Source organism: Tachypleus tridentatus, chromosome 3 (genome assembly GCF_004210375.1).
Source record: "Tachypleus tridentatus isolate NWPU-2018 chromosome 3, ASM421037v1, whole genome shotgun sequence".
NCBI classification, from domain to species: Eukaryota; Metazoa; Arthropoda; class Merostomata; order Xiphosura; family Limulidae; genus Tachypleus; species Tachypleus tridentatus.
Window position 1 is genome coordinate 53,563,859 of NC_134827.1, and position 22,672 is coordinate 53,586,530.

The following is a 22,672-nucleotide window of genomic DNA, read 5'->3' on the forward strand; positions in this document are numbered from 1 at the left end:
TTTTTCGAGTTGTTTTCTCTTGAAAAGAGAAGAGTTAGGAAGGATATATTTGAGGTTGTAACGGGAATCAGTTGTGTTGCTGCATCATCCTTTTACATATTTCACAGCAAGAATAGAAGGACTAGAGATGACAAGTATATAAATTTAGGCACGGTCGGAGTCATCTTCAGTTAAGACAGTTTTATTTTTCTAATAGAGTGGTTTGGCCTTTGGGAAGGGTTGCCTTCAGATGTTATAAAGTCAGTGAACTTAAATGTGTTTCAGAAAAAACTTGATAAGTGTATTAATGATAAGTGCTAGACTTAGGTTTATTTGTTTTTAAGTTAGTTTAGAGTGTGGAATTGCAAAGATGGACCAACAGGTCCCATGTTGTTGTCCCAAACATTACATTAGTTATACAAACTTATTCTTAGGCTTTTTTTTTACAATAACATTTGATAAAAAATTAAAATTTATTATAATAATAAGTTGCATGCCAATTATTTTGAAAATGATCTCAAAGTTTTATTTTGTTAGGAAGTGAATAGATACTTAAAATGCACTTTATATTAACACAATGACGTATCATACACTAATCATGAAATCGGAAAAAAATAAACTTTTGTACATATTATGATACTAAACATAAGTTTGAGTTTGTTGTGTCAGAGAATTGATGTTGCTCAGAATAAATCTAAATTTATCATGAGATACAAATAATCAGTAAGTATATGTATAAACAGTTAGGTAAAAGAAACAATATGTCACTGATGCATTGTGAGAATTAATATTCCCTTACTCTTGAAAAAACCTTTATTCAAATATCAGTAATTGGTTAGTAGCTTTAACTTATCAGAAATTGTGTGATAGCCCCATTTATCAACTATGGGGTGATAGTCTCAGATTATCAGAGATGGGTTGGAGGCTTCAGTTATTAATTGTTTGTGCTCTCAATTATCAAACAAATGTGAATATTTAAATTAGTAACATCTCAGAAGATAGAGATGAGTAAATGTTGTTAAATTACTTTACAAGTTGTGTTAAATTTTATAATTAAAGTCTTATTTTAATGAAATTTTCTCTAGTCGAGCTTTTTATAAATTACTTTTGTCTTGTTTTTTTCTTTTCTGATGTGGCCTCAGACCACAGACTGGTTCTGATGTCCTCAAAACTGATAGTTATCCAGAGATATTCCAAGTGAACCATCATCACAACTGTTATTTCTGTTTTAATAATGGTTGAAACATGTCCAGTTCACTGAAACTCGGTAGTTAAAAATATAAGAACTTAAACTAAATGGTTCTCACCCACTCCCAGTGGCTCAGCTGTAAGTCTCAAGATTCAAAACTGTTTTAATACCTCTGTGGTTAACAACATGTAAAACTAATTCCCACATATAACCAAATCTGGGTGCTGTGCTGGTTTTCACAGTTAAAGATAAAAATTAATCTTTTACAAAGGATTTGATGAGTTTTTTCTCTTCCTTAGGACTTAATTGTCCTGGCATATGATATAGAAACAACCAAACTTCCTCTGAAGTTTCCCGATGCCAATACTGACCAGATAATGATGATATCTTATATGATTGATGGACAGGTGAGGTTTTGGAGATTTTTCTTAATGACCTTTTAATGTTACAGCAACATAAACTAAAATATTGACGTTGTTAACGTTTTGCAATAATTGTAAGAACTTTAGAAGAATGAAGGAAAACAAACAACAACTTTAATTTATAAAGGGAATATTCTTCATTTCGATTTGTTTTCATTCATCCTTTTTCAAATTGTTGACATTTTCAAATAGTGTTGATATTTTGGTCTCACTAGGGATAATATTATTGTAATTTGTATTTATAATATTTTAATTTGGATGTTTATTGTCTGAGAGAAAATCAGATTTAGAAATCTAGTATTACTCAGAAGGATACAACTGACTTGTTTCATTGGAAGGAAGCCATGTTGGGAGTCATTTCTTGAACCTCTTTGTAAGTTGTGTTAAATGTTTAAGGAGTGAGTAGCCCCCAAGTCATATGCATGAAAGGGTTCCCAAATTAACAAAAAAGTTTAAAATAACAAATATTTTTATTTGTAGTTTTGGAACATGGATTGAGCTTGAAGTTCAAAGTGTTGGAGAAAATAAAGGCAAAACTTGACATTTTGTGAAATTCAGGTTTTGCATCATCATCAGTATCACTGTGAAATTCAGGTTTTGCATCATCATCAGTATCACTTTGTGAAATTCAGGTTGTACATTATCATCAGTATCACTTTGTGAAATTCAGGTTTTGCATCATCATCAGCATCACTTTGTGAAATTCAGGTTTTGCATCATCATCAGTATCACTTTGTGAAATTGAGGTTTTGCATCATCATCAGTATCACTTTGTGAAATTGAGGTTTTGCATCATCATCAGTATCACTTTGTGAAATTCAGGTTTTGCATCATCATCAGTATCACTTTGTGAAATTCAGGTTTTGCATCATCATCAGCATCACTGTGAAATTCAGGTTTTGCATCATCATCAGTATCACTTTGTGAAATTCAGGTTTTGCATCATCATCAGTATCACTTTGTGAAATTCAGGTTTTGCATCATCATCAGTATCACTTTGTGAAATTCAGGTTTTGCATCATCATCAGTATCACTTTGTGAAATTCGGGTTTTGCATCATCATCAGTATCACTTTGTGAAATTCAGGTTTTGCATCATCAGTATCACTTTATGAAATTAATTTATTTTGCAGGTTATAAACTTTTATTTTACATTAACTCATATTTTGTATTGTATGACTAATTTGGGTTGAATAATTAAATTAATTTTTTTTTAGGGTTATCTGATCATAAACAGAGATATTGTTACATCAGATGTAGAAGATTTTGAATACACACCGAAACCTGAATTTGAAGGACCATTTATAATTTTCAATGAACCAGATGAGGTAAGTGTAGGGAGAGTAAATTATTGGCTTGTATAACAGTTTCAAGATGACACAGTTTTCTTACTTCTTACAACAGTTTTTCTAATTTGTTTGCCTTGAAATCATTTAAAGACTAAAGCTAACTTCATATGGAATGCTGAACCTTGGAATGTTAAGATATTTTAATGACTAATTATTTAAGTTAGGAAGTGGATTAAGCTAATATTATTGTGTTCAACTTTAGTTAAACCAATATTATTTTGCAGGTGCTTATGGGTAATTTCATGATATTATTTATTGATATTACACTGTTTTATTATATTTTGAAACTGATAAAAATTTATATGGGTTGGTCCTGTACTAGAGCTCTTGGTTTTGGAGCTGGCAGTTCATGTGCGAATTTCAGTAACACTGCAAAATATTTCTTACAGCTTAAGCTGTGGGTGCTTTATAAAAGTGACAGTGAGTTTCTTTCATTTTGCTATCAACTCAAACATAATGATGGTTATAGATAGTCTTCATACATTTTCTGTAAATGTAATGAGTATCATATATTCTCAGGAATTTTTTAGAAGGTTCTGTTTGTGATAAAGTTTCTAAAATTAACCCTTTTGCTATGGGCTCTGTAGGATATACAGAGTTCATCTACACATTTACACATGTTAAGTATTAAGTATTTGCATTATGACTTTTGATACAGTGTGCATATCTTCACAAAATTTGGTAGATGTTTGGTAAAGATTACAAGTTTTTGTACACTAAAAATCAGATTTGTCACTAAAGATTTATTTGTGAAAATAGAGTCTGTTTTGTTACTATTCTGAGTGCAAAATGATTTTCTGTTATGATTTAATATGTAAATTAATTCATATATGTAATATTAAAATTTGAATTATGATCTACAATTTGGTTCCAAACTTAGTGACATGAGTTCATAAAATAGTAGTTCGATAAATGTTTGAATCCAAGTCAACAAATGTGTGACATGACCTTTGACCCATGAATTGTTGCAAAAGGGTTAATCATTGTTTAATTTGCAACAGACCAGATGTTTTTTCTTTTACTTTATAGGCTGTTGAATAAAACAAAAATATATCTCTTGGTTTAGAGTGAATGTATATTTACAATGAGTGTTGTGAGTACAATACCTACCTACCAGGTAGAATTTCCAGTATGCAATACATTTATACATTACTATTATTTTAGTTATTGTTACTTTATCTTCTGAATAGTTTTGCACCAATTTTTTGTTTGATTTTCTTACATTTATAGCTTTAAAGTATTTAATCCAGCTTGTTATATTATTAGCTGCCATATAAATTACAGTTTATTGATTTATTTGTAGATGGCGCTCTTGCAACGTTTTTTTGATCATATTGTGGAAGTAAAACCTATGGTGTTTGTGACTTACAATGGTGACTCTTTTGATTGGTAAGTGAACAAGTAATAAAAATTTTGAAGTAAAAAAAGGACCTAGTGGGGATTGAAATGCCAAAATGAACAGAAAGTAAATCATATAAATCATATATCATATAAAAACTATATGTACGTAGACAAGTCTTTCTAATAAAATCTTTACCTAAAACTAAATGTTGAGTTTCTTTCATTTGCATGAATTTAGGTTTGAATGAAAGCATTTAAACTGAATAATTATTTGAAATCTTACAATGACTTGTTCCCAGTGAACTATCTTACACAGAATGCCATCTCTTTTAGCCAGGCTTAATGAATTATTTTGATGGACAAAGTTTGTTTGTGTTAGTAAAGTGCTGTACTGCTTTTGCTGTTTCCTAGTCAAAATGCAACATTTTGTTGTTGAAATCATTGGAATAACTTTAAGTATTAGTGAGTTATTTCTTCTGATACGAGAAACAATCGTCAGCTGAACGATGGGCTGTTACACTTTCTTTTAGTTCTATATTTCAGTAATGTTTTTTGGCTAAACTGAAGATCTTAATAGCCTTTAAAAACCTTGGTTAGAAATTTATAAAATGTTTTTTTTTTTGTACATACTAAGTACTACTTTGCTTATTGTTAAATTTAACAATTTAGGACACAAAAAAGAATTAAGAGACAACTGTTTAGTTCATCAAAATAGAAGTTTATTTAATCTGTCACATCCACATGCTAACCCAGCAAACATAATTATTCTAACTAAAGATAAACTTAACATTCACTACTAATAAACTGATATTAAAAACTAAATAAATGCCTGAGAGTTGTCTTTAAAAGGTGAAACATGTTACCCATAAGAATAAAATTGGAACACTGGTCAACTTATGAACTTACAACCCTAAAATGTAGGGTTAATTTTCTAGATAGATAGCTATTTAGCTTAACACAGATATTATGTGTTTAGACCCCCTGCTAGTACAGAAGTATGTCCACAGATTTAAAACACTAAAATCAGGGGTTCGAGTCCCCTTGATGGGCTTAGCAGATAGTCCGATGTGGCTTTGCTATAAGAAAATACACACATTATGTGTTTATTCTAACCAAACTACCCCATCCAATGGCAGGTTACCTAAGCTCTTGAGAATGTTAAACACTGGATTCAAATTGCATGTACAGGGTGTTTGGAAAGTCACTTTTATATTTATTAACAGACATGTTTCAATATAGAATACAGGAGGTAAATACGAATGACAATTATAAGCAGTGTTGAAAGTGACCTCCGTTGGCATCAATACAGGCCTGGATCCTTCTTATTTTGTTTCTAAACACCGCTATCAGTTGCTGGCTTGAAATAGACTGAATGACATATGATTAAAAAACTGCACAGTGACTTTCCGAACACCCTGTAGTTCTTTGAATACCATTTTAATAACTTTCAAGTAGATAGTCTTCATACTAAAAGGTCTGTAATAATAAGTTTGACCAATAGAAATTCACAGGCTGCTTAGTTTTGTATTTGGATCATTTGTTTGTATTTGGATCATTTGTTTTGTATTTGGATCATTTGTTTTGTATTTGGATCATTTGTTTGTATTTGGATTATTTGTTTGTATTGGATCATTTGTTTTGTATTTGGATTATTTGTTTGTATTGGATCATTTGTTTTGTATTTGGATCATTTGTTTTGTATTTGGATCATTTGTTTATATTTGGATCATTTGTTTTGTGTTTGGATCATTTGTTTTGTATTGGATCATTTGTTTTGTATTGGATCATTTGTTTTGTATTTGGATCATTTGTTTTACTTAGGATTAAGGAATCTTGATCTTTAACAAAATATTTTGCAGAAAAATGAAATATTAAATATTTGGGATTATTGGTAATGATAAATATAATTTTTATTTGCTTGTGATTATTTGGAGGAAATATATTGAAATTCAATTTGCTCAAAATATCAACTATATATTCTCAAAATGTATAAAGTTTGCTAAACCACAGATCGAGACATTTTCCATGAATATCAAATATTGATGAATCTTATTAAACTGTTGACCTACTGATAAGAACGTTGTCTCTAAACAGTTGCAGGTGGAATGAAATTTGTTAAATTCTAAGAGTTGCCTAGAAGTGAAAGAACAAATGGTGATATAATTATTCTGTTATGTTTCTGTTGCACCTATAGTGATAGCCAGCAGTATTTTTAATCCATAAAAATTTTCAGGCCTTTTGTGGAAGCTCGTGCTACTATTCATGGTTTGGACATGTTGAAAGAAATAGGGTTTTCTCGTAGTCGAGAGGGTTATTATTTGAGCCGTCCTGGTATTCATATGGATTGTTTCCACTGGGTGAGACGTGACAGTTATTTACCTGTTGGAAGTCAGAACTTGAAAGCTGTGGCTAAGGTTTGCATTTTTATTTCACTTTTACCTTTAACTCAACATTTAATTCATTTAAACAGCAGAGTTTTAAAAACAGAAATAAAGGATGTTGTTCATAGAACACATAAGCAGACTATGGTAGGAAAATGGTAAGTGTGCTGTTTTTGCTCTAGCAGTATCAGATTTATAGAAGCACATAAAAAGAAACAAAAATGTATTGTTTATCTTAATTTATTACTGTATTAGTTCCTTTATATTCAGTTTGATACAACCTTTGTGTTCAGTTAATATGCTTGTAAGCCTGCTTGAAAAGTAATAAAATGTATAATAATATATGTAGGTATTTTTAGTCATATATATAATATACATATAGTGTAATTTTAGAGTGAATTTTTTTTTTAAATTGCAGCCACAATACAAACATTTATTTTTATGAGCAACCACCTTTTGACATCTGGGTGCAGACACCAAAAGTTTGTAAGTATGTGGAATGTTGTCGGCTAAAGAAGCCAAATCTGCTCCTTTTTTTTGGTTTATTAAGCATGTGAGACAAACTGATTAGATAATATAACCACAACACAGTTTGGGTCTTACTTTTCCCAGAAAAACATGGCACATTACATAATAACTCACCTTATGATTTGTGTCTTGATGTTTGTATGATGGCTGCAATATTTTAATTTTATTTTTACATAAAATTACATTACATTATTGTTGTGATATAAAATATTGCTCTCTGTAGGTGTCAGTAATTAATTTAAAATATTACTCTGCATAGATGTCAGTGATTAATTTAAAATATTGCTCTGCATGGATGTCAGTGATTAATTTAAAATATTGCTCTGTGTAGATGTCACTGATTAATTTAAAAGATTGCTCTGTGTAGATGTTAGTGATTAATTTAAAATATTGCTTTCTGCAGATGTCAGTGATTAACTTAAAATATTGCTCTGTGTAGATGTCAGTGATTAACTTAAAATATTGCTCTGTGTAGATGTCAGTAATTAATTTAAAAGATTGCTCTGTGTAGATGTCACTGATTAACTTAAAATATTGCTCTGTGTAGATGTCAGTAATTAATTTAAAATATTGCTCTGTGTAGATGTCAGTGATTAATTTAAAATATTGCTCTGTGTATATGTCAGTACTAAATTTAAAATATTGCTCTGTGTATATGTCAGTACTTAATTTAAAATATTGCTCTTTGTATATGTCAGTCATTAATTTAAAAGATTGCTTTGTGTAGATGTCGGTCATTAATTTAAAAGGTTGCTCTGTGTAGATGTCTGTGATTAATTTAAAAGATTGCTCTGTGTAGATGTCGGTGATTATTTTAAAACATTGCTCTGTGTAGATGTCAGTGATTAATTTAAAATATTGCTCTGTGTAGATGTCAGTAATTAATTTAAAAGATTGCTGTGTGTAGATGTCAGTAATTAATTTAAAATATTGCTCTGTGTAGATGTCACTGATTAACTTAAAATATTGCTCTGTGTAGATGTCAGTGATTAACTTAAAATATTGCTCTGTGAAGATGTCAGTAATTAATTTAAAAGATTGCTCTGTGTAGATGTCAGTCATTAATTTAAAAGATTGCTCTGTGTAGATGTCACTGATTAACTTAAAATATTGCTCTGTGTAGACGTCAGTAATTAATTTAAAATATTGCTCTGTGTAGATGTCAGTGATTAATTTAAAATATTGCTCTGTGTATATGTCAGTACTTAATTTAAAATATTGCTCTGTGTATATGTCAGTACTTAATTTAAAATATTGCTCTTTGTATATGTCAGTCATTAATTTAAAAGATTGCTTTGTGTAGATGTCGGTCATTAATTTAAAAGGTTGCTCTGTGTAGATGTCTGTGATTAATTTAAAAGATTGCTCTGTGTAGATGTCGGTGATTATTTTAAAACATTGCTCTGTGTAGATGTCTGTGATTAATTTAAAAGGTTGCTCTGTGTAGATGTCAGTCATTAATTTAAAATATTGCTCTGTGTAGATGTCAGTGATTAATTTAAAATAATGCTCTGTGTAGAGGTCAGTGATTAATTTAAAATATTGCTCTGTGTAGATGTCAGTGATTAATTTAAAATATTGCTCTGTGTAGATGTCAGTAATTAATTTAAAAGATTGCTGTGTGTAGATGTCAGTGATTAATTTAAAATACTGCTTTGTGTAGATGTCAGTGATTAATTTAAAATATTGCTCTGTGTAGATGTCAGTGATTAATTTAAAATATTGCTCTGTGTAGATGTCAGTGATTAATTTAAAATATTGCTCTGTGTAGATGTCAGTACTTAATTTAAAATATTGCTCTGTGTAGATGTCTGATTAATTTAAAATATTGCTTTGTGTAGATGTCAGTGATTAATTTAAAATATTGCTCTGTGTAGATGTCTGATTAATTTAAAATATTGCTTTGTGTAGATGTCAGTGATTAATTTAAAATATTGCTCTGTGTAGATGTCAGTCATTAATTTAAAATATTGCTTTGTGTAGATGTCGGTCATTAATTTAAAATATTGCTCTGTGTAGATGTCAGTGATTAATTTAAAATATTGCTTTGTGTAGATGTCAGTCATTAATTTAAAATATTGCTCTTTGTAGATGTCAGTGATTAATTTAAAATATTGCTCTTTGTAGATGTCAGTGATTAATTTAAAATATTGCTCTGTGTAGATGTCAGTCATTAATTTAAAAGATTGCTCTGTGTAGATGTCACTGATTAACTTAAAATATTGCTCTGTGTAGACGTCAGTGATTAATTTAAAATATTGCTCTGTGTAGATGTCAGTGATTAATATAAAATATTGCTTTGTGTAGATGTCAGTGATTAATTTAAAATATTGCTCTGTTTAGATGTCAGTGATTAATTTAAAATATTGCTCTGTGTAGGTGTCAGTCATTAATTTAAAATATTGCTTTGTGTAGATGTCAGTGATTAATTTAAAATATTGCTCTGTGTAGATGTCAGTGATTAATTTAAAAGATTGCTCTGTCTAGATTTCAGTCATTAATTTAAAAGATTACTCTGTGTAGATGTCAGTGATTAATTTAAAAGGTTGCTTTGTGTAGATGTCAGTATTTAATTTAAAATATTGCTTTGTGTAGATGTCAGTACTTAATTTAAAATATTGCTCTTTGTATATGTCAGTCATTAATTTAAAAGATTGCTCTTTGTATATGTCAGTCATTAATTTAAAAGATTGCTTTGTGTAGATGTCGGTCATTAATTTAAAAGGTTGCTCTGTGTAGATGTCTGTGATTAATTTAAAACATTGCTCTGTGTAGATGTCTGTGATTAATTTAAAATATTGCTTTGTGTAGATGTCAGTGATTAATTTAAAATATTGCTCTGTGTAGATGTCAGTAATTAATTTAAAAGATTGCTTTGTGTAGATGTCAGTGATTAATTTAAAATATTGCTTTGTGTAGATGTCAGTGATTAATATAAAATATTGCTTTGTGTAGATGTCAGTGATTAATTTAAAATATTGCTCTGTTTAGATGTCAGTGATTAATTTAAAATATTGCTCTGTGTAGGTGTCAGTCATTAATTTAAAATATTGCTTTGTGTAGATGTCAGTGATTAATTTAAAATATTGCTCTGTGTAGATGTCAGTGATTAATTTAAAAGATTGCTCTGTCTAGATTTCAGTCATTAATTTAAAAGATTACTCTGTGTAGATGTCAGTGATTAATTTAAAAGGTTGCTTTGTGTAGATGTCAGTACTTAATTTAAAATATTGCTTTGTGTAGATGTCAGTACTTAATTTAAAATATTGCTCTTTGTATATGTCAGTCATTAATTTAAAAGATTGCTCTTTGTATATGTCAGTCATTAATTTAAAAGATTGCTTTGTGTAGATGTCGGTCATTAATTTAAAAGGTTGCTCTGTGTAGATGTCTGTGATTAATTTAAAACATTGCTCTGTGTAGATGTCTGTGATTAATTTAAAATATTGCTTTGTGTAGATGTCAGTGATTAATTTAAAATATTGCTCTGTGTAGATGTCAGTAATTAATTTAAAAGATTGCTTTGTGTAGATGTCAGTGATTAATTTAAAATATTGCTTTGTGTAGATGTCAGTGATTAATTTAAAATATTGCTCTGTGTAGATGTCAGTGATTAATTTAAAATATTGCTCTGTGTAGATGTCATTGATTAATTTAAAATATTGCTCTGTGTAGATGTCAGTGATTAATTTAAAATATTGCTCTGTGTAGATGTCAGTGATTAATTTAAAATATTGCTCTGTGTAGGTGTCAGTCATTAATTTAAAATATTGCTTTGTGTAGATGTCAGTGATTAATTTAAAATATTGCTCTGTGTAGATGTCAGTGATTAATTTAAAAGATTGCTCTGTCTAGATTTCAGTCATTAATTTAAAAGATTACTCTGTGTAGATGTCAGTGATTAATTTAAAAGGTTGCTTTGTGTAGATGTCAGTACTTAATTTAAAATATTGCTTTGTGTAGATGTCAGTACTTAATTTAAAATATTGCTCTTTGTATATGTCAGTCATTAATTTAAAAGATTGCTCTTTGTATATGTCAGTCATTAATTTAAAAGATTGCTTTGTGTAGATGTCGGTCATTAATTTAAAAGGTTGCTCTGTGTAGATGTCTGTGATTAATTTAAAACATTGCTCTGTGTAGATGTCTGTGATTAATTTAAAATATTGCTTTGTGTGGATGTCAGTGATTAATTTAAAATATTGCTCTGTGTAGATGTCAGTAATTAATTTAAAAGATTGCTTTGTGTAGATGTCAGTGATTAATTTAAAATTTTGCTTTGTGTAGATGTCAGTGATTAATTTAAAATATTGTTCTGTGTAGATGTCAGTGATTAATTTAAAATATTGCTCTGTGTAGATGTCATTGATTAATTTAAAATATTGCTCTGTGTAGATGTCAGTGATTAATTTAAAATATTGCTCTGTGTAGATGTCAGTGATTAATTTAAAATATTGCTCTGTGTAGGTGTCAGTCATTAATTTAAAATATTGCTTTGTGTAGATGTCAGTGATTAATTTAAAATATTGCTCTGTGTAGATGTCAGTGATTAATTTAAAAGATTGCTCTGTCTAGATTTCAGTCATTAATTTAAAAGATTACTCTGTGTAGATGTCAGTGATTAATTTAAAAGGTTGCTTTGTGTAGATGTCAGTACTTAATTTAAAATATTGCTTTGTGTAGATGTCAGTACTTAATTTAAAATATTGCTCTTTGTATATGTCAGTCATTAATTTAAAAGATTGCTCTTTGTATATGTCAGTCATTAATTTAAAAGATTGCTTTGTGTAGATGTCGGTCATTAATTTAAAAGGTTGCTCTGTGTAGATGTCTGTGATTAATTTAAAACATTGCTCTGTGTAGATGTCTGTGATTAATTTAAAATATTGCTTTGTGTAGATGTCAGTGATTAATTTAAAATATTGCTCTGTGTAGATGTCAGTAATTAATTTAAAAGATTGCTTTGTGTAGATGTCAGTGATTAATTTAAAATATTGCTTTGTGTAGATGTCAGTGATTAATTTAAAATATTGCTCTGTGTAGATGTCAGTGATTAATTTAAAATATTGCTCTGTGTAGATGTCATTGATTAATTTAAAATATTGCTCTGTGTAGATGTCAGTGATTAATTTAAAATATTGCTCTGTGTAGATGTCAGTGATTAATTTAAAATATTGTTCTGTGTAGATGTCAGTAATTAATTTAAAATATTGCTCTGTGTAGATGTCAGTGATTAATTTAAAATATTGCTCTGTGTAGATGTCAGTGATTAATTTAAAATATTGCTCTGTGTAGATGTCAGTGATTAATTTAAAATATTGCTCTGTGTAGATGTCAGTGATTAATTTAAAATATTGCTCTGTGTAGATGTCAGTGATTAATTTAAAATATTGCTCTGTTTAGATGTCACTGATTAACTTAAAATATTGCTCTGTGTAGACGTCAGTAATTAATTTAAAATATTGCTCTGTGTAGATGTCAGTGATTAATTTAAAATATTTCTCTGTGTAGATGTCAGTAATTAATTTAAAATATTGCTCTGTGTAGATGTCAGTAATTAATTTAAAATATTGCTCTGTGTAGATGTCAGTCATTAATTTAAAAGATTGCTTTGTGTAGATGTCGGTCATTAATTTAAAAGGTTGCTCTGTGTAGATGTCTGTGATTAATTTAAAAGATTGCTCTGTGTAGATGTCAGTGATTAATTTAAAATATTGCTCTGTGTAGATGTCAGTGATTAATTTAAAATATTGCTCTGTGTAGATGTCAGTGATTAATTTAAAATATTGCTCTGTGTAGATGTCAGTGATTAATTTAAAATATTGCTCTGTGTAGATGTCAGTGATTAATTTAAAATATTGCTCTGTGTAGATGTCAGTGATTAATTTAAAATATTGCTCTGTGTAGATGTCAGTGATTAATTTAAAATATTGCTCTGTGTAGATGTCAGTGATTAATTTAAAATATTGCTCTGTGTAGATGTCAGTGATTAATTTAAAATATTGCTCTGTGTAGATGTCAGTGATTAATTTAAAATATTGCTCTGTGTAGATGTCAGTGATTAATTTAAAATATTGCTCTGTGTAGATGTCAGTGATTAATTTAAAATATTGCTCTGTGTAGATGTCAGTGATTAATTTAAAATATTGCTCTGTATTAGATGTCAGTGATTAATTTAAAATATTGCTCTGTGTAGATGTCAGTGATTAATTTAAAATATTGCTCTGTGTAGATGTCAGTGATTAATTTAAAATATTGCTCTGTGTAGATGTCAGTGATTAATTTAAAATATTGCTCTGTGTAGATGTCAGTGATTAATTTAAAATATTGCTCTGTGTAGATGTCAGTGATTAATTTAAAATATTGCTCTGTGTAGATGTCAGTGATTAATTTAAAATATTGCTCTGTGTAGATGTCAGTGATTAATTTAAAATATTGCTCTGTGTAGATGTCAGTGATTAATTTAAAATATTGCTCTGTGTAGATGTCAGTGATTAATTTATTGCTCTGTGTAGATGTCAGTGATTAATTTAAAATTGCTCTGTGTAGATGTCAGTGATTAATTTAAAATATTGCTCTGTGTAGATGTCAGTGATTAATTTAAAATATTGCTCTGTGTAGATGTCAGTGATTAATTTAAAATATTGCTCTGTGTAGATGTCAGTGATTAATTTAAAATATTGCTCTGTGTAGATGTCAGTGATTAATTTAAAATATTGCTCTGTGTAGATGTCAGTGATTAATTTAAAATATTGCTCTGTGTAGATGTCAGTGATTAATTTAAAAGATTGCTGTGTGTAGATGTCAGTGATTAATTTAAAATATTGCTCTGTGTAGATGTCAGTGATTAATTTAAAATATTGCTCTGTGTAGATGTCAGTGATTAATTTAAAATATTGCTCTGTGTAGATGTCAGTAATTAATTTAAAATATTGCTCTGTGTAGATGTCAGTGATTAATTTAAAATATTGCTCTGTGTAGATGTCAGTGATTAATTTAAAATATTGCTCTGTGTAGATGTCAGTAATTAATTTAAAAGATTGCTCTGTGTAGATGTCAGTCATTAATTTAAAAGATTGCTCTGTGTAGATGTCAGATTAACTTAAAATATTGCTCTGTGTAGATGTCAGTACTTAATTTAAAAGATTGCTTTGTGTAGATGTCAGTACTTAATTTAAACGATTGCTCTGTGTAGATGTCGGTCATTAATTTAAAAGGTTGCTCTGTGTAGATGTCTGTGATTAACTTAAAAGATTGCTCTGTTTAGATGTTGGTGATTATTTTAAAACATTGCTCTGTGTAGATGTCTGTGATTAATTTAAAAGGTTGCTCTGTGTAGATGTCAGTCATTAATTTAAAATATTGCTCTGTGTAGATGTCAGTGATTAATTTAAAATATTGCTCTGTGTAGATGTCAGTGATTAATTTAAAATATTGCTCTGTGTAGATGTCAGTAATTAATTTAAAAGATTGCTATGTGTAGATGTCAGTGATTAATTTAAAATATTGCTTTGTGTAGATGTCAGTGATTAATTTAAAATATTGCTCTGTGTAGATGTCAGTGATTAATTTAAAATATTGCTCTGTGTAGATGTCAGTGATTAATTTAAAATATTGCTCTGTGTAGATGTCAGTGATTAATTTAAAATATTGCTCTGTGTAGATGTCAGTCATTAATTTAAAAGATTGCTCTGTGTAGATGTCAGTGATTAATTTAAAATATTGCTCTGTGTAGATGTCAGTGATTAATTTAAAATATTGCTCTGTGTAGATGTCAGTGATTAATTTAAAATATTGCTTTGTGTAGATGTCAGTGATTAATTTAAAATATTGCTCTGTGTAGATGTCAGTGATTAATTTAAAATATTGCTCTGTTTAGATGTCACTGATTAATTTAAAATATTGCTCTGTGTAGATGTCAGTCATTAATTTAAAATATTGCTTTGTGTAGATGTCAGTGATTAATTTAAAATATTGCTCTGTGTAGATGTCAGTGATTAATTTAAAAGATTGCTCTGTCTAGATTTCAGTCATTAATTTAAAAGATTACTCTGTGTAGAAGTCAGTACTTAATTTAAAATATTGCTTTGTGTAGATGTCAGTATTAATTTACAATATTGCTCTTTGTATATGTCAGTCATTAATTTCAAAGATTGCTTTGTGTAGATGTCGGTCATTAATTTAAAATATTGCTCTGTGTAGATGTCAGTAATTAATTTAAAAGATTGCTTTGTGTAGATGTCAGTGATTAATTTAAAATATTGCTTTGTGTAGATGTCAGTGATTAATTTAAAATATTGCTCTGTGTAGATGTCAGTGATTAATTTAAAATATTGCTCTGTGTAGATGTCAGTGATTAATTTAAAATATTGCTCTGTGTAGATGTCAGATTAATTTAAAATATTGCTTTGTGTAGATGTCAGTGATTAATTTAAAATATTGCTCTGTGTAGATGTCAGTGATTAATTTAAAATATTGCTCTGTCTAGATTTCAGTCATTAATTTAAAATATTGCTTTGTGTAGATGTCAGTGATTAATTTAAAATATTGGTTTGTGTAGATGTCAGTACTTAATTTAAACGATTGCTCTGTGTAGATGTCAGTCATTAATTTAAAATATTGCTGTGTAGATGTCAGTGATTAATTTAAAATATTGCTCTGTGTAGATGTCAGTGATTAATTTAAAATATTGCTCTGTGTAGATGTCAGTGATTAATTTAAAATATTGCTCTGTGTAGATGTCAGTGATTAATTTAAAATATTGCTCTGTGTAGATGTCAGTGATTAATTTAAAATATTGCTCTGTGTAGATGTCAGTGATTAATTTAAAATATTGCTCTGTGTAGATGTCAGTGATTAATTTAAAATATTGCTCTGTGTAGATGTCAGTGATTAATTTAAAATATTGCTCTGTGTAGATGTCAGTGATTAATTTAAAATATTGCTCTGTGTAGATGTCAGTGATTAATTTAAAATATTGCTCTGTGTAGATGTCAGTGATTAATTTAAAATATTGCTCTGTGTAGATGTCAGTGATTAATTTAAAATATTGCTCTGTGTAGATGTCAGTGATTAATTTAAAATATTGCTCTGTGTAGATGTCAGTGATTAATTTAAAATATTGCTCTGTGTAGATGTCAGTGATTAATTTAAAATATTGCTCTGTGTAGATGTCAGTGATTAATTTAAAATATTGCTCTGTGTAGATGTCAGTGATTAATTTAAAATATTGCTCTGTGTAGATGTCAGTGATTAATTTAAAATATTGCTCTGTGTAGATGTCAGTGATTAATTTAAAATATTGCTCTGTGTAGATGTCAGTGATTAATTTAAAATATTGCTCTGTGTAGATGTCAGTGATTAATTTAAAATATTGCTCTGTGTAGATGTCAGTGATTAATTTAAAATATTGCTCTGTGTAGATGTCAGTGATTAATTTAAAATATTGCTCTGTGTAGATGTCAGTGATTAATTTAAAATATTGCTCTGTGTAGATGTCAGTGATTAATTTAAAATATTGCTCTGTGTAGATGTCAGTGATTAATTTAAAATATTGCTCTGTGTAGATGTCAGTGATTAATTTAAAATATTGCTCTGTGTAGATGTCAGTGATTAATTTAAAATATTGCTCTGTGTAGATGTCAGTGATTAATTTAAAATATTGCTCTGTGTAGATGTCAGTGATTAATTTAAAATATTGCTCTGTGTAGATGTCAGTGATTAATTTAAAATATTGCTCTGTGTAGATGTCAGTGATTAATTTAAAATATTGCTCTGTGTAGATGTCAGTGATTAATTTAAAATATTGCTCTGTGTAGATGTCAGTGATTAATTTAAAATATTGCTCTGTGTAGATGTCAGTGATTAATTTAAAATATTGCTCTGTGTAGATGTCAGTGATTAATTTAAAATATTGCTCTGTGTAGATGTCAGTGATTAATTTAAAATATTGCTCTGTGTAGATGTCAGTGATTAATTTAAAATATTGCTCTGTGTAGATGTCAGTGATTAATTTAAAATATTGCTCTGTGTAGATGTCAGTGATTAATTTAAAATATTGCTCTGTGTAGATGTCAGTGATTAATTTAAAATATTGCTCTGTGTAGATGTCAGTGATTAATTTAAAATATTGCTCTGTGTAGATGTCAGTGATTAATTTAAAATATTGCTCTGTGTAGATGTCAGTGATTAATTTAAAATATTGCTCTGTGTAGATGTCAGTGATTAATTTAAAATATTGCTCTGTGTAGATGTCAGTGATTAATTTAAAATATTGCTCTGTGTAGATGTCAGTGATTAATTTAAAATATTGCTCTGTGTAGATGTCAGTGATTAATTTAAAATATTGCTCTGTGTAGATGTCAGTGATTAATTTAAAATATTGCTCTGTGTAGATGTCAGTGATTAATTTAAAATATTGCTCTGTGTAGATGTCAGTGATTAATTTAAAATATTGCTCTGTGTAGATGTCAGTGATTAATTTAAAATATTGCTCTGTGTAGATGTCAGTGATTAATTTAAAATATTGCTCTGTGTAGATGTCAGTGATTAATTTAAAATATTGCTCTGTGTAGATGTCAGTGATTAATTTAAAATATTGCTCTGTGTAGATGTCAGTGATTAATTTAAAATATTGCTCTGTGTAGATGTCAGTGATTAATTTAAAATATTGCTCTGTGTAGATGTCAGTGATTAATTTAAAATATTGCTCTGTGTAGATGTCACTGATTAACTTAAAATATTGCTCTGTGTAGACGTCAGTGATTAATTTAAAATATTGCTCTGTGTAGATGTCAGTGATTAATATAAAATATTGCTTTGTGTAGATGTCAGTGATTAATTTAAAATATTGCTCTGTGTAGATGTCAGTGATTAATTTAAAATATTGCTCTGTTTAGATGTCACTGATTAATTTAAAATATTGCTCTGTGTAGATGTCAGTCATTAATTTAAAATATTGCTTTGTGTAGATGTCAGTGATTAATTTAAAATATTGCTCTGTGTAGATGTCAGTGATTAATTTAAAAGATTGCTCTGTCTAGATTTCAGTCATTAATTTAAAAGATTACTCTGTGTAGAAGTCAGTACTTAATTTAAAATATTGCTTTGTGTAGATGTCAGTACTTAATTTACAATATTGCTCTTTGTATATGTCAGTCATTAATTTCAAAGATTGCTTTGTGTAGATGTCGGTCATTAATTTAAAATATTGCTCGGTGTAGATGTCAGTAATTAATTTAAAAGATTGCTTTGTGTAGATGTCAGTGATTAATATAAAATATTGCTTTGTGTAGATGTCAGTGATTAATTTAAAATATTGCTCTGTGTAGATGTCAGTGATTAATTTAAAATATTGCTCTGTTTAGATGTCACTGATTCATTTAAAATATTGCTCTGTGTAGATGTCAGATTAATTTAAAATATTGCTTTGTGTAGATGTCAGTGATTAATTTAAAATATTGCTCTGTGTAGATGTCAGTGATTAATTTAAAAGATTGCTCTGTCTAGATTTCAGTCATTAATTTAAAAGATTGCTTTGTGTAGATGTCAGTACTTAATTTAAAATATTGCTTTGTGTAGATGTCAGTACTTAATTTACAATATTGCTCTTTGTATATGTCAGTCATTAATTTAAAAGATTGCTTTGTGTAGATGTCAGTCATTAATTTAAAATATTGCTCTGTGTAGATGTCAGTAATTAATTTAAAAGATTGCTTTGTGTAGATGTCAGTGATTAATTTAAAATATTGCTCTGTGTAGATGTCAGTGATTAATTTAAAATATTGCTCTGTGTAGATGTCATTGATTAATTTAAAATATTGCTCTGTGTAGATGTCAGTGATTAATTTAAAATATTGCTCTGTGTAGATGTCAGTGATTAATTTAAAATATTGCTCTGTGTAGATGTCAGTAATTAACTTAAAATATTGCTCTGTGTAGATGTCAGTGATTAATTTAAAATATTGCTCTGTGTAGATGTCATTGATTAATTTAAAATATTGCTCTGTGTAGATGTCAGTGATTAATTTAAAATATTGCTCTGTGTAGATGTCATTGATTAATTTAAAATATTGCTCTGTGTAGATGTCAGTGATTAATTTAAAATATTGCTCTGTGTAGATGTCAGTGATTAATTTAAAATATTGCTCTGTGTAGATGTCAGTGATTAATTTAAAATATTGCTGTTTTTAGATGTCACTGATTAACTTAAAATATTGCTCTGTGTAGACGTCAGTAATTAATTTAAAATATTGCTCTGTGTAGATGTCAGTGATTAATTTAAAATATTGCTCTGTGTAGATGTCAGTGATTAATTTAAAATATTGCTCTGTGTAGATGTCAGTGATTAATTTAAAATATTGCTGTTTTTATATGTCACTGATTAACTTAAAATATTGCTCTGTGTAGATGTCAGTAATTAATTTAAAATATTGCTCTGTGTAGATGTCAGTGATTAATTTAAAATATTGCTCTGTGTAGATGTCAGTGATTAATTTAAAATATTGCTCTGTGTAGATGTCAGTGATTAATTTAAAATATTGCTCTGTGTAGATGTCAGTGATTAATTTAAAATATTGCTCTGTGTAGATGTCAGTGATTAATTTAAAATATTGCTCTGTGTAGATGTCAGTGATTAATTTAAAATATTGCTCTGTGTAGATGTCAGTGATTAATTTAAAATATTGCTCTGTGTAGATGTCAGTGATTAATTTAAAATATTGCTCTGTGTAGATGTCAGTGATTAATTTAAAATATTGCTCTGTGTAGATGTCAGTGATTAATTTAAAATATTGCTCTGTGTAGATGTCAGTGATTAATTTAAAATATTGCTCTGTGTAGATGTCAGTGATTAATTTAAAATATTGCTCTGTGTAGATGTCAGTGATTAATTTAAAATATTGCTCTGTGTGTAGATGTCAGTGATTAATTTAAAATATTGCTCTGTGTAGATGTCAGTGATTAATTTAAAATATTGCTGTGTAGATGTCAGTGATTAATTTAAAATATTGCTCTGTGTAGATGTCAGTGATTAATTTAAAATATTGCTGTTTTTAGATGTCACTGATTAACTTAAAATATTGCTCTGTGTAGACGTCAGTAATTAATTTAAAATATTGCTCTGTGTAGATGTCAGTGATTAATTTAAAATATTGCTCTGTGTAGATGTCAGTGATTAATTTAAAATATTGCTCTGTGTAGATGTCAGTGATTAATTTAAAATATTGCTCTGTGTAGATGTCAGTGATTAATTTAAAATATTGCTCTGTGTAGATGTCAGTAATTAACTTAAAATATTGCTCTGTGTAGATGTCAGTGATTAATTTAAAATATTGCTCTGTGTAGATGTCATTGATTAATTTAAAATATTGCTCTGTGTAGATGTCAGTGATTAATTTAAAATATTGCTCTGTGTAGATGTCATTGATTAATTTAAAATATTGCTCTGTGTAGATGTCAGTGATTAATTTAAAATATTGCTCTGTGTAGATGTCAGTGATTAATTTAAAATATTGCTCTGTGTAGATGTCAGTGATTAATTTAAAATATTGCTGTTTTTAGATGTCACTGATTAACTTAAAATATTGCTCTGTGTAGACGTCAGTAATTAATTTAAAATATTGCTCTGTGTAGATGTCAGTGATTAATTTAAAATATTGCTCTGTGTAGATGTCAGTGATTAATTTAAAATATTGCTCTGTGTAGATGTCAGTGATTAATTTAAAATATTGCTGTTTTTAAATGTCACTGATTAACTTAAAATATTGCTCTGTGTAGACGTCAGTAATTAATTTAAAATATTGCTCTGTGTAGATGTCAGTGATTAATTTAAAATATTGCTCTGTGTAGATGTCAGTGATTAATTTAAAATATTGCTCTGTGTAGATGTCAGTGATTAATTTAAAATATTGCTCTGTGTAGATGTCAGTGATTAATTTAAAATATTGCTCTGTGTAGATGTCAGTGATTAATTTAAAATATTGCTCTGTGTAGATGTCAGTGATTAATTTAAAATATTGCTCTGTGTAGATGTCAGTGATTAATTTAAAATATTGCTCTGTAGATTTCAGTCATTAATTTAAAAGATTACTCAGTCAGTATTAATTTAAAATATTGCTCTGTGTAGATGTCAGTGATTAATTTAAAATATTGCTCTGTGTATGTCAGTGATTAATGTCAGTCAGTGATTAATTTAAAATATTAATTTAAAATTTATGTCAGTGATTAATTTAAAATATTGCTTTGTGTAGATGTCAGTGATTAATTTAAAATATTGCTCTGTGTAGATGTCAGTGATTAATTTAAAATATTGCTCTGTGTAGATGTCAGTGATTAATTTAAAATATTGCTCTGTGTAGATGTCAGTGATTAATTTAAAATATTGCTCTGTGTAGATGTCAGTGATTAATTTAAAATATTGCTCTGTGTAGATGTCATGTGATTAATTTAAAATATTGCTCTGTGTAGATGTCAGTGATTAATTTAAAATATTGCTCTGTGTAGATGTCAGTGATTAATTTAAAATATTGCTCTGTGTAGATGTCAGTGATTAATTTAAAATATTGCTCTGTGTAGATGTCAGTGATTAATTTAAAATATTGCTTTGTGTAGATGTCAGTGATTAATTTAAAATATTGCTCTGTGTAGATGTCAGTGATTAATTTAAAATATTGCTCTGTGTAGATGTCAGTGATTAATTTAAAATATTGCTCTGTGTAGATGTCAGTGATTAATTTAAAATATTGCTCTGTGTAGATGTCAGTGATTAATTTAAAATATTGCTCTGTGTAGATGTCAGTGATTAATTTAAAATATTGCTCTGTGTAGATGTCAGTGATTAATTTAAAATATTGCTCTGTGTAGATGTCAGTGATTAATTTAAAATATTGCTCTGTGTAGATGTCAGTGATTAATTTAAAATATTGCTCTGTGTAGATGTCAGTGATTAATTTAAAATATTGCTCTGTGTAGATGTCAGTGATTAATTTAAAATATTGCTCTGTGTAGATGTCAGTGATTAATTTAAAATATTGCTCTGTGTAGATGTCAGTGATTAATTTAAAATATTGCTCTGTGTAGATGTCAGTGATTAATTTAAAATATTGCTCTGTGTAGATGTCAGTGATTAATTTAAAATATTGCTCTGTGTAGATGTCAGTGATTAATTTAAAATATTGCTCTGTGTAGATGTCAGTGATTAATTTAAAATATTGCTCTGTGTAGATGTCAGTGATTAATTTAAAATATTGCTCTGTGTAGATGTCAGTGATTAATTTAAAATATTGCTCTGTGTAGATGTCAGTCAGTGATTAATTTAAAATATTGCTCTGTGTAGATGTCAGTGATTAATTTAAAATATTGCTCTGTGTAGATGTCAGTGATTAATTTAAAATATTGCTCTGTGTAGATGTCAGTGATTAATTTAAAATATTGCTCTGTGTAGATGTCAGTGATTAATTTAAAATATTGCTCTGTGTAGATGTCA

At 28.4% G+C, this 22,672-nt stretch overlaps 1 protein-coding gene across 2 annotated transcripts in view; it reads left to right on the forward strand.

Annotated features, from left to right (window-relative positions):
* Positions 1–22,672, forward strand: part of PolE1 (DNA polymerase epsilon catalytic subunit 1) — a 377,829-nt gene that overhangs the window by 13,142 nt on the left and 342,015 nt on the right. For both annotated transcript variants that reach the window (XM_076494118.1, XM_076494119.1), the window contains exons 8-11: positions 1,468–1,575; positions 2,807–2,917; positions 4,242–4,327; positions 6,513–6,693. In XM_076494118.1, the coding sequence (XP_076350233.1) occupies positions 1,468–1,575; positions 2,807–2,917; positions 4,242–4,327; positions 6,513–6,693 (486 nt within the window). The remainder of the gene's footprint in view (positions 1–1,467; positions 1,576–2,806; positions 2,918–4,241; positions 4,328–6,512; positions 6,694–22,672) is intronic.